Here is a 15,076-nt window from a genome sequence, read left to right as displayed (position 1 = left end):
AGAAACATTCTCTACTGTAGAGCTTTTTAAACTGTGTGTCACAACTTGTTAGTGTGTCGGCTGCAGTGTGTAGGTGTGTCGCATGAACACTCCCTACACTCCTGGAAAGGGGTTAGTTTAATCTCCAGTTTCCTAGTAAAACCGAATTCTGTGTCACAAAATGATGCATGTCTAAAAAGTACCGTATGTCACCAATGTGAGAAGTTTGGAAAGTTCTGCTCTACTGGGTGAGAGAGAATGGAAAATACTTCTTAGATGATACCTGCTGTGACAAAAATTCACTTAATATAAAACAAAGACAATATAAAGAAAAAATAGTTTCTTTCTTTTGGATGATGTTCACATGTGTTGAAGTGGTCTTCCTCATATGCACATGCTAGCAAATTTAGTAAACTAAACTTCATAGGTGGTATCCAACAAAGTAGTTCCATTAGCACAAAGGACTTTGCCTGCACACCAGAACTCCCCCCCCCCTCTCCTCATGCCTCATCTGTCTTGGGGCTTCTCTCAATCCTCTGGAGATTTGTGGAGGGTGTGGGGTGCACAAGGAGAGGGAAGGAAGAGAAATCTACACTGTGCAAACATAAATCCTTGTGCCAACAGAACTTCTGTTAACCCCCTATGATAAACTAAGGTTTGTAACTAGGTAATTGCTTTAGTTTTAGAAGACTTTCCAGAGTTCAGTATTTGTAAGATACATAAACTGAATTCACACGTAACATGAAAACATGAAGGGGTTTTTAATGTCTGAACTTGAGTTGAAAACCACAGGCTCATGTTAAGTGTGGTCTTCTGAATTCAGAGGCTGCTGCAAACTAGTTAAGGACATTGCTGTGCCTCCAGAGGCTGCTGTGCTACAGGAAATGGAACTTGCTCCATGTCAAGATCTTGCAAAGGTGTGGACATGAAGGCGTTGCCATTGGATAAGTACTTAATGCCTAACTAAATTGAAAAGTGTCTAACCTTGGTTAATGAGGGGACCAGAAGTAAGCTTCATGAACTAAAAAGAGGAGATGGGCATAAATATCTAGCAAGCCTCTCAGTCAATGGAAATGTATTAGTAGTGGTTGGCAGGAGAAAGATTGGACGGTGGCTTTGGTGGTTTTGGATTGGCTTAGAATCTTAAGAGAGTTATGCCCCACTTTGACCAGCAAAGGAACCTCCACTGAGAGGTACTAACATTGTTCACCACATTGGTGGGCTTTGGACTAAAAAGTGGTATATAAATAAACCATACCATACCAGATATGTATGTGAATATGGTTCAATCTAGAATTATTTTACACTGAAACTCAAGAGTTTACACTGATTCCCAGAAATGCATATGTCACAAGCAAGATGTGCAATAAATTCACATTTAGTTGAAGTCAATTAGATTAATGTGCATAGGCAACAGTATAGACAGCTCTATCATGTCAAATCAAGGCAATACTAAGAGGTCTCAGCAGCATAGCCCCAACGGAGGACTGAGTAGAAATGTCAGCAGCTGACATTATAATGGAAGGGAACACAGGTCAGTAGATGCTTAATATATTTTGACCAATATCAGTTGTTTGCAATGAGCATGGGGTGGGGGAAGAAAACAGACTGATTATAGGTTATCACCTCTTCTCATCTATGTAATCATTAAAGTTATTTTAAAATGTCAGTATCAAATTATGACTAAATAGGGCAGACATTTGTTGTTCTAGGTTTACTTAGCTTGTAAATGAAAAATGCCTAAGTGTTCTACAAGGACACTTCTAGTGTTGATTTGAGTTTAGTATATTCCACAAGCAGAGAATTGTTTTGAATAGATTGTTGTTGGCATGACAACAGAAACGAGAAGGAAAAGCGTGTGTCTTTATTCATAAGGATGGAATATTTTTCATGACATATATATTGCCTGACCTGTTTTGTATTTCCTCTAATTAAACATTAACCTAAAACACCTGTAGATTAAATGCATACTGTGAAGGTTTTGATTTTTGATTTGTTTTTTAAGCAATTGCTGCATCTCTCATTACGACCCTACTTTTTAGCTGTAGTAGTCTTGTGCAGATGGCCAGTCCAAATAAAAAAGAATGCTTGTCATTCTGGTCTGTTTTCTTGAAAGCTTTGGTGGCCAGTTATGCATCACCAAAAAAAGAGGACACGTTTGAATTCTTTAAGAGTTCTTGGGTAGATGCCCAATGATTTGCCCATTATTGGGTTTTTTTAAAAAGGCTAGAACTTATCATCACTATGAGGGGCACTATTTATATAGTAATATGCATTGCTTCACTTACTTCAAAATGTGGTAAGCCAGCCCTGCTGCATTTGGGGTTCATCTGGCTTATTTGCCTGCCCCAAAGTCTTGCGTTGATGGCACCACTAGCTGTAATCATACACACATTCACCTGGCAGTAACCCCCACTAAACTCAATGGGACTTAATTGCTGAAAGGGACTGAGCTGAAAGAGGTTCTCTGCATTTTGAAACCTCGAAACCTTTATTAATGTGTAATATTTCAGATGTTGCCTTTCCAAAATAAAGGTGTACAACAGGCAGCTTACTTTTTTTTTAAAGCACCCTAGAATTAATATCAGCATAATAGCTTAACACTCAGAATAGACAAAAATAAGACATTTAAAAACCTTAAGTAGCAGAGAACATCCTTTATCTGCCTCACCAAAGGCTATGTGAAAGACTAATGCTTTTAAGTGCCACCTGCAACTCATCAGAGAGGAATATATTTTGAAAGAGAGTTTTGTAATTTGAATTTGGTATGTAAACTAATGCAAACCATGATCTGCATAATTTATTCCAAGTACCAAAAGTGCATTTCTGACTGGAGTGGAGATTACTGCCAGCCTTGATGAAAGTTCATATATTATTGGCGTACTACAAAAATATGTATTTAGAGATCATCCAAATGAAGAAAATGCATTATTTATCAATGCTGGTTCATTCTTAATTTCCAGTAATCACTTCTTAACCCTCTTACTTTATGAAGTCTTATTTGAATGAAGCCAACCAGCACTGTGACTCGTTGTTCTAACAGGTAGACAGAGCCTCACAAATCTTTCACAGCAGGCTATTGAATGGTCCATTGTTAATGATGAAGTGTGGGACAATTCATAGGATGCAACAGAGGCAGGTAGATATATTTTCTTTGTAGCGACACTGCCACAGGTTAGGCATGGTGGTGTGCTTGTACCTCTTGTGCCACTTGTACTCTAGTCATTAACTGGCCTGTTTCATCGCTTGGAGCTCCTCAGAAACCCAAGGAACTTCTCAGACTCCCTGAGGATTCATGTCAATGGCCCTCTCCATCTTACTATTCCACAGTAAAACTAGGGCTTCAACAGAAGCATCTGTCATACTGCCTGGAAAGTCCCCCCAAGTGCTCAGAAATCCTTCAACTTAACTGTTCTCCCTCCCCTGCAGGGTGTGCAAGTCACACCCAAACCAAACCTCACCAAGAAGTGATCGGTGCATGCCAACGGATCATACACCCACACACCCCAGAACCAAAATATCCTTCCCAATCCCCTGTGTGACAAAAACCAGATCTAGAGTATGACCTGCGTTATGCGTTGGATGTATGGTGTACTGAGAAAGCCCCACACAACCATGAAGTCCTGCGCTGGACAGGCAAAGCAGGATTGCATGGATACTGAAGACGTTCAGCACTTCTGTCCTACGATTATCCAATGCCACACCAGAGACCCCCTCCACTAGCTCAGTCATGGATGTGGTTGTGCTGTAGGGGGGGCAGTGTACCAACAAGATCCTTTTTCGATCTCTGCCATCCAGAGCCAAGTACAAAACCCGCAAGTCCAGCTCCCTGATGAATTCACTATCCTGGCTGGAGACTTCGCTCACATATATATGTTTCCTCAGTAGAAATCCTCAAGATTTCTAAAAATATAACCAATGCTAAGCATCTTCAGTATTTTTTTTTTTTTTAATGAAGTGGGCATAACAAATGGAATTACCTCATTTGTAGACTCATCCAAGCCCTCATCCAGGCTGGCATCTTCTGCTGCTGGCTGGTAATTAAAAAGAGAGAAGAGAAATGTTATGAAGACACTGTAAATCTGAGAAACCATTAAACTGCACATCAAATACATAAATTGTTCTTTTTAAAACAAACCCCCCCCCCCAGCTATCGTAACATTATTGCATATAACGGGATTTATTTCATTCAGTGGCTAAAAACAACACAGAATCAGTGAGTGATCATAGCAATATTATTTTATCTGCCATGTTTTTATCTTGCCCTTCTTCAAAACAGTATCCTTGTGAGATAGATTAGGATAAGAGCCAATAACTGGTTCATGGTTCATAAGAAGACCCTGCTGAATAAGACTGAATCAAAGGCCTGTCAGTGCCTAACATGGTGATGACGGAATAAATGATGCAAGGAAGGAACTGCAGCCCAAGATAAAGAAAGAGGTAGGAAGGGAGCACTTGGCTATTTTAAATTCAGATCTCCAAGGCCTGATGAGCTGCACTCAAGGGTACTAAAGGAGCTTGCAGATGTAATCTCAGCGCATCTTTCTATAATCTTTGAGAATTCTTGGAGAACAGGTGAGGTCCCTGTGGACTGGAGACAGGCAAATGTTGTTTCCATCTTCAAAATGGGGGGGGGGGGGAAAGATCCAGGTAACTACTGACTGGTCAGCTGGATGTCTATTCCAAGAAAGGGCCTAGAACAGATAATTAAACAGTGGGTCTGTAAGCACTTAGAAAAACATGATGTGATTACTAATACCCAGCATGGGTTTCTAAAAAGTAAGTCATGCCATACAAATCTCATTTCTTTTTTTGATAGCGTTACTAGCCTGGTGGATCAGGGGAATGTTGTGGACATATTGTATCTTGATTTCAGTAAGGCTTTTGACAAAGTGCCCCATGGTATTCTTGTGAAGAAGCTGATAAAATGTGGATTAGACAAGATAACTGTTAGGTGGATTTGTAACTGGTTGAGTGACTGAACACAAAGAGTACTCACTAATGGTTACTAGTCAACCTGAGGAAAAGTGATAAGTGGGGTGCCACAGGGTTCTGTCCCGGGTCTATTGTTGTTCAACTTCTTTATAAACAACTTGGATGAAGATATTGAGGGGATGCTCATCGAATCTGCATATGACACCAAACTGGTAGGGGTAGCCAATGCCAGAGAAGACAGAATCAGGATTCAAGATGACCTTGCGGATTGAAGAACTAACAAAATGAATTTCAATAGGGACAAATATCAGGTTCAACACTTAGGTAGGAAATAACAGCTGCCAAATATAGAATCATAGAATCATAGAATCATAGAGTTGGAAGAGACCACAAGGGTCATCGAGTCCAACCCCCTGCCAAGCAGGAAACACCATCAGAGCACTCCTGACATATGGTTGTCAAGCCTCTGCTTAAAGACCTCCAAAGAAGGAGACTCCACCACACTCCTTGGCAGCAAATTCCACTGTCGAACAGCTCTTACTGTCAGGAAGTTCTTCCTAATGTTTAGGTGGAATCTTCTTTCTTGTAGTTTGTATCCATTGCTCCGTGTCCGCTTCTCTGGAGCAGCAGAAAACAACCTTTCTCCCTCCTCTATGTGACATCCTTTTATATATTTGAACATGGCTATCATATCACCCCTTAACCTCCTCTTCTCCAGGCTAAACATGCCCAGCTCCCTTAGCCGATCCTCATAAGGCATTGTTTCCAGGCCTTTGACCATTTTGGTTGCCCTCCTCTGTACACGTTCTAGTTTGTCAGTGTCCTTCTTGAACTGTGGTGCCCAGAACTGGACACAGTACTCCAGGTGAGGTCTGACCAGAGCAGAATACAGTGGCACTATAACTTCCCTTGATCTAGATGCTATACTCCTATTGATGCAGCCCAGAATTGCATTGGCTTTTTTAGCTGCCGCGTCACACTGTTGGCTCATGTTAAGTTTGTGGTCAACCAAGACTCCTAGATCCTTTTCACATGTACTGCTCTCAAGCCAGGTGTCACCCATCTTGTATTTGTGCCTCTCATTTTTTTTGCCCAAGTGCAATACTTTACATTTCTCCCTGTTAAAATTCATCTTGTTTGTTTTGGCCCAGTTCTCTAATCTGTCAAGGTCGTTTTGAAGTGTGATCCTGTCTTCTGGGGTGTTAGCCACCCCTCCCAGTTTGGTGTCATCTGCAAATTTGATCAGGATGCCCTTGAGTCCATCATCCAAGTCGTTGATAAAGATGTTGAATAAGACCGGGCCCAAGACAGAACCCTGTGGCACCCCACTAGTCACTCTTCTCCAGGATGAAGAGGAACCATTGATGAGCACCCTTTGGGTCCGGTCAGTCAGCCAGTTACAAATCCACTGAGTGGTAGCATAGTCAAGACCGCATTTTACCAGCTTCTTTACAAGAATATCATGGGGCACCTTGTCAAATGCCTTGCTGAAATCAAGGTAGACTACATCCACTGCGTTCCCTTCATCTACCAGGCTTGTAATTCTGTCAAAAAACGAGATCAGGTTAGTCTGACATGACTTATTTTTCAGAAATCCATGCTGACTATTGGTGATCACAGCATTCCTTTCTAGGTGCTCACAGATTGTTTGCTTAATGATCTGCTCCAGAATCTTCCCTGGTATTGATGTTAGACTGACTGGGCGGTAATTATTTGGGTCCTCTCTTTTCCCCTTTTTGAAAATAGGGACAACATTTGCCCTCCTCCAGTCTGCCGGGACTTCGCCTGTTCTCCAGGAATTCTCAAAGATGACTGCCAGTGGTTCTGAGATCACATCTGCCAGTTCTTTTAATACTCTTGGATGCAGTTCATCTGGCCCTGGAGACTTGAATACATCTAAACTAGCCAAGTATTCTTGTACTATCTCCTTAGTTATTCTGGGCTGTGTTTCCTCTGCTGAATCATTTCCTCCAAATTCTTCAGGTCGGGCATTGTTTTCTTTATCGGAGAAGACTGAGGCAAAGAAGGCATTGAGGAGTTCAGCCCTTTCTGTGTCCCCTGTTTGCATTTCACCATCTTCTCCTCTGAGTGACCCCACTGTTGCTTTGTTCTTCCTTTTGCTACGAACATACCCATAAAAGCCTTTTTTGTTGCTTTTAACCTCTCTAGCAAGCCTGAGTTCATTCTGTGCTTTAGCTTTTCTGACTTTGTGTCTACACGTGCTGGCTATTTGTTTGAATTCCTCTTTGGTGGTTTCCCCCCTTTTCCATTTTTTGTACACATCCTTTTTTAATCTTAACTCAGTTAAAAGTTCTTTAGATAGCCACCCTGGCTTCTTTAGGCACCTTCCATGTTTCCGTCTCATTGGTATTGCCTGAAGTTGTGCTTTTACTATCTCCCTCTTAACAAACTCCCAGCCATCATGAACTCCCTTTCCTTTTAGTATTACTGTCCATGGGATCTCACCCAGCACTTCCCTAAGTTTTATGAAGTCGGCTTTCTTAAAGTCAAGAAATTGAGTCCTAGTGTGCTTGGCTGCTCCTTTCCGTTGTATAGTAAACTTCAGAAGAGCATGATCACTTGCGCCTAATGATCCTTCCACTTCTACCCCATTAACCAGGTCATCGACATTGGTTAGGACCAGATCTAAAATGGCTGTTCCTCTTGTTGCTTCTCCCACTTTCTGGACAATGAAGTTGTCTGCAAGGCCAGTGAGGAATCTGTTTGACCTTATGCTCTTGGCTGAGTTTGACATCCAACAAATATCTGGGTAATTGAAGTCCCCCATTACTACTATCTCCCTTCCTTTTGCATGCTTGGCCATCTGTTCCAGGAAGGCATCATCTATGTCCTCCGTTTGGCTTGGGGATCTATAGTAAACTCCCACAATGAGGTCACTATTATTCTTCTCTCCCTTAATTTTGACCCAAATGCTCTCACTTTGGCTTTGAGGTTCTAAATCTTGGATCTCTTCACAGGTATACACATCCCTGACATATAACGCCACTCCTCCTCCTTTCTTGTCTGGTCTGTTTCTCTGAAATAGATTGTATCCCTCCATTTTTACATTCCAATCGTGGGACTTATCCCACCAGGTTTCAGTGATGCCTATTATGTCATATTTAGTTTGCTGTACCAAGAGCTCAAGCTCATCTTGTTTATTTCCCATGCTTTGTGCATTAGTGTACAGACATTGAAGTCCATTAGTCATTCCCCCGTGTCTCTTATTTAAGGATTTTTTCCTCCCACCACTAGGTCTGCTTGCTGTTTGCTCCATTTGGTCTATGACATTTGGATGATCATCTTCATCAATTAATAGACTCCTACCTTCAGGAGCACTGTCTCCCTCCCCCACATTAGTCAGTTTAAAGCCCTCCTGATGAGGTTTCTTAGTTTTTTGGCAAAAACATTCCTCCCAACCGTTGTGAGGTGCAGCCCATCACTTGCCAGAAGTCCATCTTCAAGAAACTGCAGTCCGTGATCCAAGAATCCAAACCGTTCCTGTTTACACCATTTGCGAAGCCAGCTGTTTACTTCCACTATTTTCCTCTCTCTCCCTGGGCCACGTCGTTCAACTGGGAGGACAGATGAGATGACGATTTGTGCATTTAATTGCTTCAATTTCCTGCCCAGAGCCTCGTAGTCTCTTTTGATCTTCTGGAGGCTATTGCTTGCAGTGTCATTGGTTCCCACATGAACCAAGAGGAAGGGGTATTTGTCAGTGGGTTTTATGATTCCTTGCAGTCGTTCAGTTACATCTTGGATCTTAGCCCCGGGGAGACAGCACACTTCCCGAGACATCTTGTCAGGCCCACAGATCACTGCTTCTGTTCCCCTCAGTAAGGAATCCCCTATCACCACTACACGCCTTCTCTTAGGTTTGGTTAGGGTTCTTCCGTGAGCGGTCCGTTCCAAGGTCGCCTGCACATTCCCTGAGGACTGACTTTGCTGCTCATCTTCATATACGTGATCGACTGTAATGAGGGAGAGATCCTCAAATGGAGTCTGCTCTTCGTCTTCCATGCTAGGGGAGAGGACCTCAAAGCGATTGTGTATTTCTAGACAATCAGAGCGAACCCTGGGCCTCCTACTTCTTTGAGTCACGTTTCTCCACATATCGGGCTCCTGTGTTGGTGAACTAGCCTCCTTCTCAGGGGAGTCCCCTGTCTCCTCCTTGGTGGAGATGGTGTGCTCTGTTGCTTCCAAGAAGAGCTCCAGCTCTCTAATTCTTTGGAGCATAGCTACACGTTCCTCCAGTTGCTGGACTTTGTCTTTTAGGAGGGCAATCAACATGCAATTGCTGCACGTAAAGCTGCCTGCAACCTTTGGCAAGATGGCAAACATTGCGCAGGAACCGCAGGCGACTGCAGCTGTTCCCTCCCCCTCCATCTTGAGAATGTGTCGTTGGGCTTGAGACTAGCTCCCCTAAATCTAAAAGATGGTTCAAACTGTGCGCGCCGATAGGCACGCGCCGCTGCCCTGCAAACACTGATAAGCTCCTCCCACAGCTAATCACCTGCCTCAACAGAAACCCTGCCCCCTCTGACCTTTGACCAGGGAAAGCAGCTAATCAGCCACAAGAATCACACACACAAGAAACCCCTTTTGGCTCCTTCTTCAGCCGCTGCCCTGCAAACACTGATAAGCTCCTCCCACAGCTAATCACCTGCCTCAACAGAAACCCTGCCCCCTCTGACCTTTGACCAGGGAAAGCAGCTAATCAGCCACAAGAATCACACACACAAGAAACCCCTTTTGGCTCCTTCTTCAGCCGCTGCCCTGCAAACCCATAAGATGGGAAACACCTGGCATGCCAGTAGTGCATGTGAAAAGTATCTAGAGGTCTTAGTATCAACAGTGTGATTCAGCACCAAAAGAAAAGCTTTGTGATGGTAAGACATTGTGGACATTGTGGACTCTTCTTCCTTAGGGGTTTTAAAGCAGAGGTTGGATAGTAATCTGTCATGTATGATCTAGTTGAGATTCCTGCATTGCAGGAGGTTGGACTAGATTCCCTCAGAGTCCCTTCCAACTCTACAATTCTATGATTCTATGAAAGTGCCATCAAAGGATGACCTGGTAACTGTGATCTATGATCTGGGTTCTCTAGACTGGATTATTGCAATGCACAGTTTGTGGGGCTTCCCCTGAATATGACTGGAGTCAAAACTGGAGTCAAAACTAGTGCAAAATGCAGCTGCCAGACTGCAGACTAGCACAGCTAGCAGGACTTATATTACACTAGTTCTGAGAGAACTGCACTGGTAGCACAAGAACTGCACAGGGACACATTAAGGTACTGACATACTGTATAAAGCCCTTAACAGCTTGGGTCGCAAAATACCTGAAAGATCACCTCATTCTTTATAAACCAGCACGGAAATAAAAATTGGCAAAGGAGACCTCATTGGAAATACCAGTGCCCTCAGTGGTCTATTGGATAGCACCATGTAAGACAGGGTTGCCATATTAAAAAAAGTAAAAACCAGGACACCCCTAAAAATGTGATTTTTCGATTGACTTGCCTAAGATCCAGGACAAAGTGCTACCTTTTGGAAATTCCCCCTAGACATCAATTCCACCTTTGAAATTCCAGTAATGTCCGGGAAGATCCAGACATATGGAAGATGGTCTTCTCAGTAGCCCCCAGACCCAAAAAGCTTTGGGCATAGTTTTTTATCCAGACTTTTCAAAATGTCTGATTACCAAGCATCCTTTTTTAATAGCTTTACTGGTTGCACTGTTGTTTTAGTGATTCATTATTTGTGTATTTGGTGCATTTTACTGCTGTACTGTTTTAATACAGCGTAATCCACACTAGGATCATTTGTGAAGGGTGGGTAATGAATGTATGGAATAATTAACGTATTAACTAACATTAGTGCAGTGTACACTTTTTGTAGGGGTTGGGATGCACAATCTTTGCCTCCTGGATATGGTATGATATTACATCTACACCTGTTTCTTTTGTAAGCACAGTATAAGGTAGTGAATATGTTCACGAGTCTGTAATTCATGCATTTATTTAAGAAAATATTCCAATCAAATTAAGTCAAAGGAAGATAAGAGATAAAAATAAAGAGAAAGCAGCATGAGTGAAAAGATACAAAGGGTACTTCCAAATGGGTATTTATTGTGGGGTGGGCATTCTGTGTGCATGCACGTTTTTGCAGCATCCATCCACAAAACACTGTTGTCAAAATGCCAACCCATGTTTTCACCCCCATGTATGGTAATTCAGACCTACACTTTTCAGTGAAAATTCAATAAACAAACAAACAAACAAACAAAGCTGTTTACCAGTGATCAATTTGTGATATCTCAACAACCTGTTTACAGTGCTAAACCCCTGTATGGAAACATCCAAAGGTCTTAAAACATGTTTACTGTGAAGTCTCATCCCTTTTGGTGGGAATCGCTTCCTAAGTAAGCATGCTTATGTCTGAATAATTATTGGGGGGGGGGAGTTATGCAAAAGTATGGGTGAATAATCGAGAACAGACTTGTTCAATTAACATTACAAGATTATGAATAATCTTGTTGACTTGAAATCAAGACAGACTGTATTTTGTAAAGCTGGAAAACAACAAAATCTTTCTCTGAGGGAGAACATAAAACACAACCAGGTTTGAGCATAGCTCATAACATTTGGGCTAGGGTTTTAAAAGGGCAAACCTCCCAAATGCCACATCTGTTGCTTAGGTATAGCTCATTAGAAGGTATTACATCATATGAATAATGATAGAAGCTGAATTCTGATGTTAAAATTAATACCCCATTCATGTCTCATTCTTGCCTGTAAAACAGGACTGCAGATTTCCTTGATCATGCAGTACACACAACAACACTATACCCCCAAAGTTCTATATTTGTGGAAATTCTTGACCCAACAATCAAATCCAATATCTCACTAGGGATATAGGACTAGGGATGCTACATTTGATTAATGAATTAGATTAACAGATTAAACCTTTTTTGAGTGGCTCTAAAACTAGTATTTTAATGTTAGTACTGAAAAAAATTGTAAACAGCCAATGCCATCATCTTAGAAGAATATTATCCCTTTTCTTTCACATGACAGGATATCTCTTCTAACATGGTGTCTGTCTGCTATGATGCATACATACATCATCATGCAGTGCCAGCAGGTGTCATATACCATTTTATGAGAGGTGTAACTACATTAATGTTTTTGAGTCAGAGATGGTGATTTTAAATAAATAAGATGAAGCAGAATGAAAGATGGCACCCACCAACATTGTGTGGTGGTGCTCACTGTCCCAGCCAAAGAACCTTAAAGTCCACAGACACCCATAAACCAGTTCCTTTGAAACCCTATAAAATAAAAGCTAAATGGCACTGCTTGTGTATCTGATATTCACAAGATACTGAAGGCTTGTTAACATTATTTTAAAAATGTTTTTCCCCCTGCCCAATTATTGTTTGCTTTATTTTCAAACATGTTTTAATGCTATGGTGACAAGGCTACTTCAACCATTCAATGTATGAATGAGTGAAGCAGAAAAAAAATCTGAAATACTCAGGCTGCCATCCTGTATTCTCTACAGTGTTACCATCACATTCCACTGATCTGCTGTAGAGTAGGAATATTGTGGTCTTGAGATCACTTGCTCAGTCAGAATCTCACTAGAGTTGTGCTGTGCACAATTGCTTTATACATCAAACAGTGACATCTACAAGCTCAAGGTTAGTTGGTAAAGTCCTCTATGGCTGCTACCAAAATAAGAGGGATGAGAAATTTATATTCATCCACCTCTCTTTTAGAACATTTTAGCTAGTATATCTGCCTCCAGAACCATAGTAAAGATGCTGTAGCATAGCCAACTTGTTACCCATGATAACAAGCACCTATTGTAAGTTCAGGTATCAGATGCAGCCCCATTATTATTAATTTGTTGCACTGTTAGGTGTTAATACTCATCCCATTTAAAAATCATTCTGTGATAAGGAACTTTCAGGTCAATAAAGTAGCTTTGTGTGATGCTGATAGCTCAGAGAAACAGGTAATTTCATATAAACTACTGAACAGTCATGAGGACATGCAACTGAATGTATTGCATTTTGACAGAGAGGCACCAATGAAGTGCAGTCTCCCAAACAAGCGGCATAAAAAGAGAACCAATCACTAGTTTCTTCCTTTGTGTGGGGAGGGTGACAGAAGACAACACACACACACACACACACACACACTCGTTGAAGAAGGAAATTAAACTATCAAGTCTGGATATTTCCTGTTCACTGTTATTTACTCTTAAGGAAGAGGGTTGATCACAACTCTTTGTAATTCTGAGGGCACATATGCATGGCCAGTGGCGTAGCGTGGGGGGTGCAGGGGGGGCCGGCCGCACCGGGCGCAACATCTGGGGGTTAGGGTTAGGGAGTGCAAATCCACGGGTTAGGGGGCGCAAATCCACGGGTTAGGGGGCGCAAATTACTTGCCTTGCCCCAGGTGCTGACAACCCATGATACGCCACTGTGCATGGCAACTGTCCATGCACCTGTTAGTGGTGCTATGCAACAAAAGGAAAAGATGCAAACTGTCCCCAACCAAACAGTTGCCCCAAGGACCAGAAACCTTGCTATCCTATGAGTTGTTCAATCCTAACTAAGGCAAGGGCCATCTCTTTGTGGTCGCAGGGAAAGGCAAGCCCCTACACAAAAAGGCAACTTAGAGGAACAATATGCAGCTGTCTCTGGTGCTGGATGAACACAAGGCACCAACTTTGGGCACACGTAGGGCTGGTCCCCCTTCTCCGAGGACTAATGCAGAAATCCTGCGAAGCTGAAGCTGCCTGCCTGCACTGCAGAGGCCAGAAGCTCGCAAAACAGCGCGTGCCAGTTCCTTAAATCTGAGCCGCTTCTCGCATGTGCCTGTGAACAACTAGTCACAAGGCTCCCTTCCTTCCTCCCCTTCCCATTCTCGCAGTGTATCAACAAGTGGCTCTGCATACGTCACGCAGAGAGTGGGGGGAAGAGACACATCTTTAAAGTCCAACTGACCAGACAGGTGTTCACTCTTTCCCTTTGGGCTCAAAGAAGTCTCTCTCCCCCCCCCCCCACTACACACACAAATAAGTTCCCTCAAAGAGAGAAACCAGCTTCCTACGGGTCCCTGGCCCCATTTTGCTCCTGCATGCAAGGCGCTCGGTTGCCTTAGGCTGCTCACCTCCGTTTCCATAGGCTCCACTTCCACTTCTATCTTTTTCCATAGCTCCAGTAAATGGGCAATTGGCATCTCTGAGGACTTTTCTCTTGTCTGCAAGGGAGAGCGCGCGCTGGAGGAGCTTTGACGAGGGGGAAGCAGAAGCAAAGGCGGGAAGGAAGATGGCCCGCTCGCGAAGAAGAGAGGAGTCCCGAGGGAAGGCGCCTCTCCACTTGAGGGCGCCTGGCGACGGGGCGGGAGCGGGAGCGGGAGCGCGGCTCTCTAAGCAATGGCTTCTGGAACAGCCACTAAGCTGCCCGGGGAGAGTCTGTGAGGAGCTGCCGCTGCTTCTGCTTCACAGCGCTCGTCTGAAAGGGGGGGGCGGTAATTACAGCCCTGCGCTGCAAATTGACTTTGTTGGCAGGAGAACAGCTTCCTTAGCAGCATTTCAACTCCACTACGTTTTACCTCAGTCTCTCTTCCCTCCCTCAACCCACCGTTACGTGTGTGTTTTCCCTCCCAATTCGTTCTCACACAAAAAAGCGGGTGAAAGTTGAGCCTGAGGAGACGGCCGCGCGAGGCGGAGGCTGCTATAGCAACTGCTGCAGCCGCAGCACCGGGCTGCAGGGAGGCGTCGCGCTTCCCGCCCCGAGGAAGGCGGAAGGGCCAAGCCGGGAGCCCCTGCCCTGCCTGCCGCAGGGCTGACTGCGGAGAGGGAAGAAGGGGGCGAGAGGGGCGGACGGGGAAGAGAAGGGAGGGAAGCTCGCTTCAAATGTGTCAGGACGCAGGAGGCAGACAAAAGCCTCCGTGCGTTTGCAGGAGAGCAAGATAAAAAGGAGTGGGGAGGAAGAAGCAGCCCAAACACGAAACAGTCTGTCGACTCCAGACTAAACAGTGATTCCCTCAGCTTCTGTCCTTTTGCAGAGGTGGGAGAGAGCCGTGTGGTGTGTTATATTTCCCTGTTCTGGCAATACCCATAGGCAAGCCCTGCATCCTTGG

At 43.5% G+C, this 15,076-nt stretch overlaps 1 protein-coding gene across 1 annotated transcript in view; it reads right to left on the bottom strand.

Moving 5' to 3' along the window:
* The window catches only part of RPS6KA2 (ribosomal protein S6 kinase A2), a 183,039-nt gene extending 168,304 nt beyond the window's left edge, over positions 1 to 14,735 (bottom strand). The window contains exons 1-2 of the mRNA XM_083434092.1: positions 14,102 to 14,735; positions 3,960 to 4,013 (exon numbers count right to left, since the gene is read on the bottom strand). Coding sequence (XP_083290218.1) covers positions 3,960 to 4,013; positions 14,102 to 14,170 — 123 coding nt within the window. The 5' untranslated portion in view covers positions 14,171 to 14,735. The remainder of the gene's footprint in view (positions 1 to 3,959; positions 4,014 to 14,101) is intronic.
* Positions 14,736 to 15,076: the final 341 nt, after the last annotated feature.

This window comes from Podarcis tiliguerta, assembly GCF_965153285.1.
Source record: "Podarcis tiliguerta genome assembly, chromosome: 3".
Lineage (NCBI taxonomy): Eukaryota > Metazoa > Chordata > Lepidosauria > Squamata > Lacertidae > Podarcis > Podarcis tiliguerta.
The sequence above is the reverse complement of the archived record's forward strand: the minus strand, read 5'-3'. Positions and strand labels throughout refer to the sequence as shown.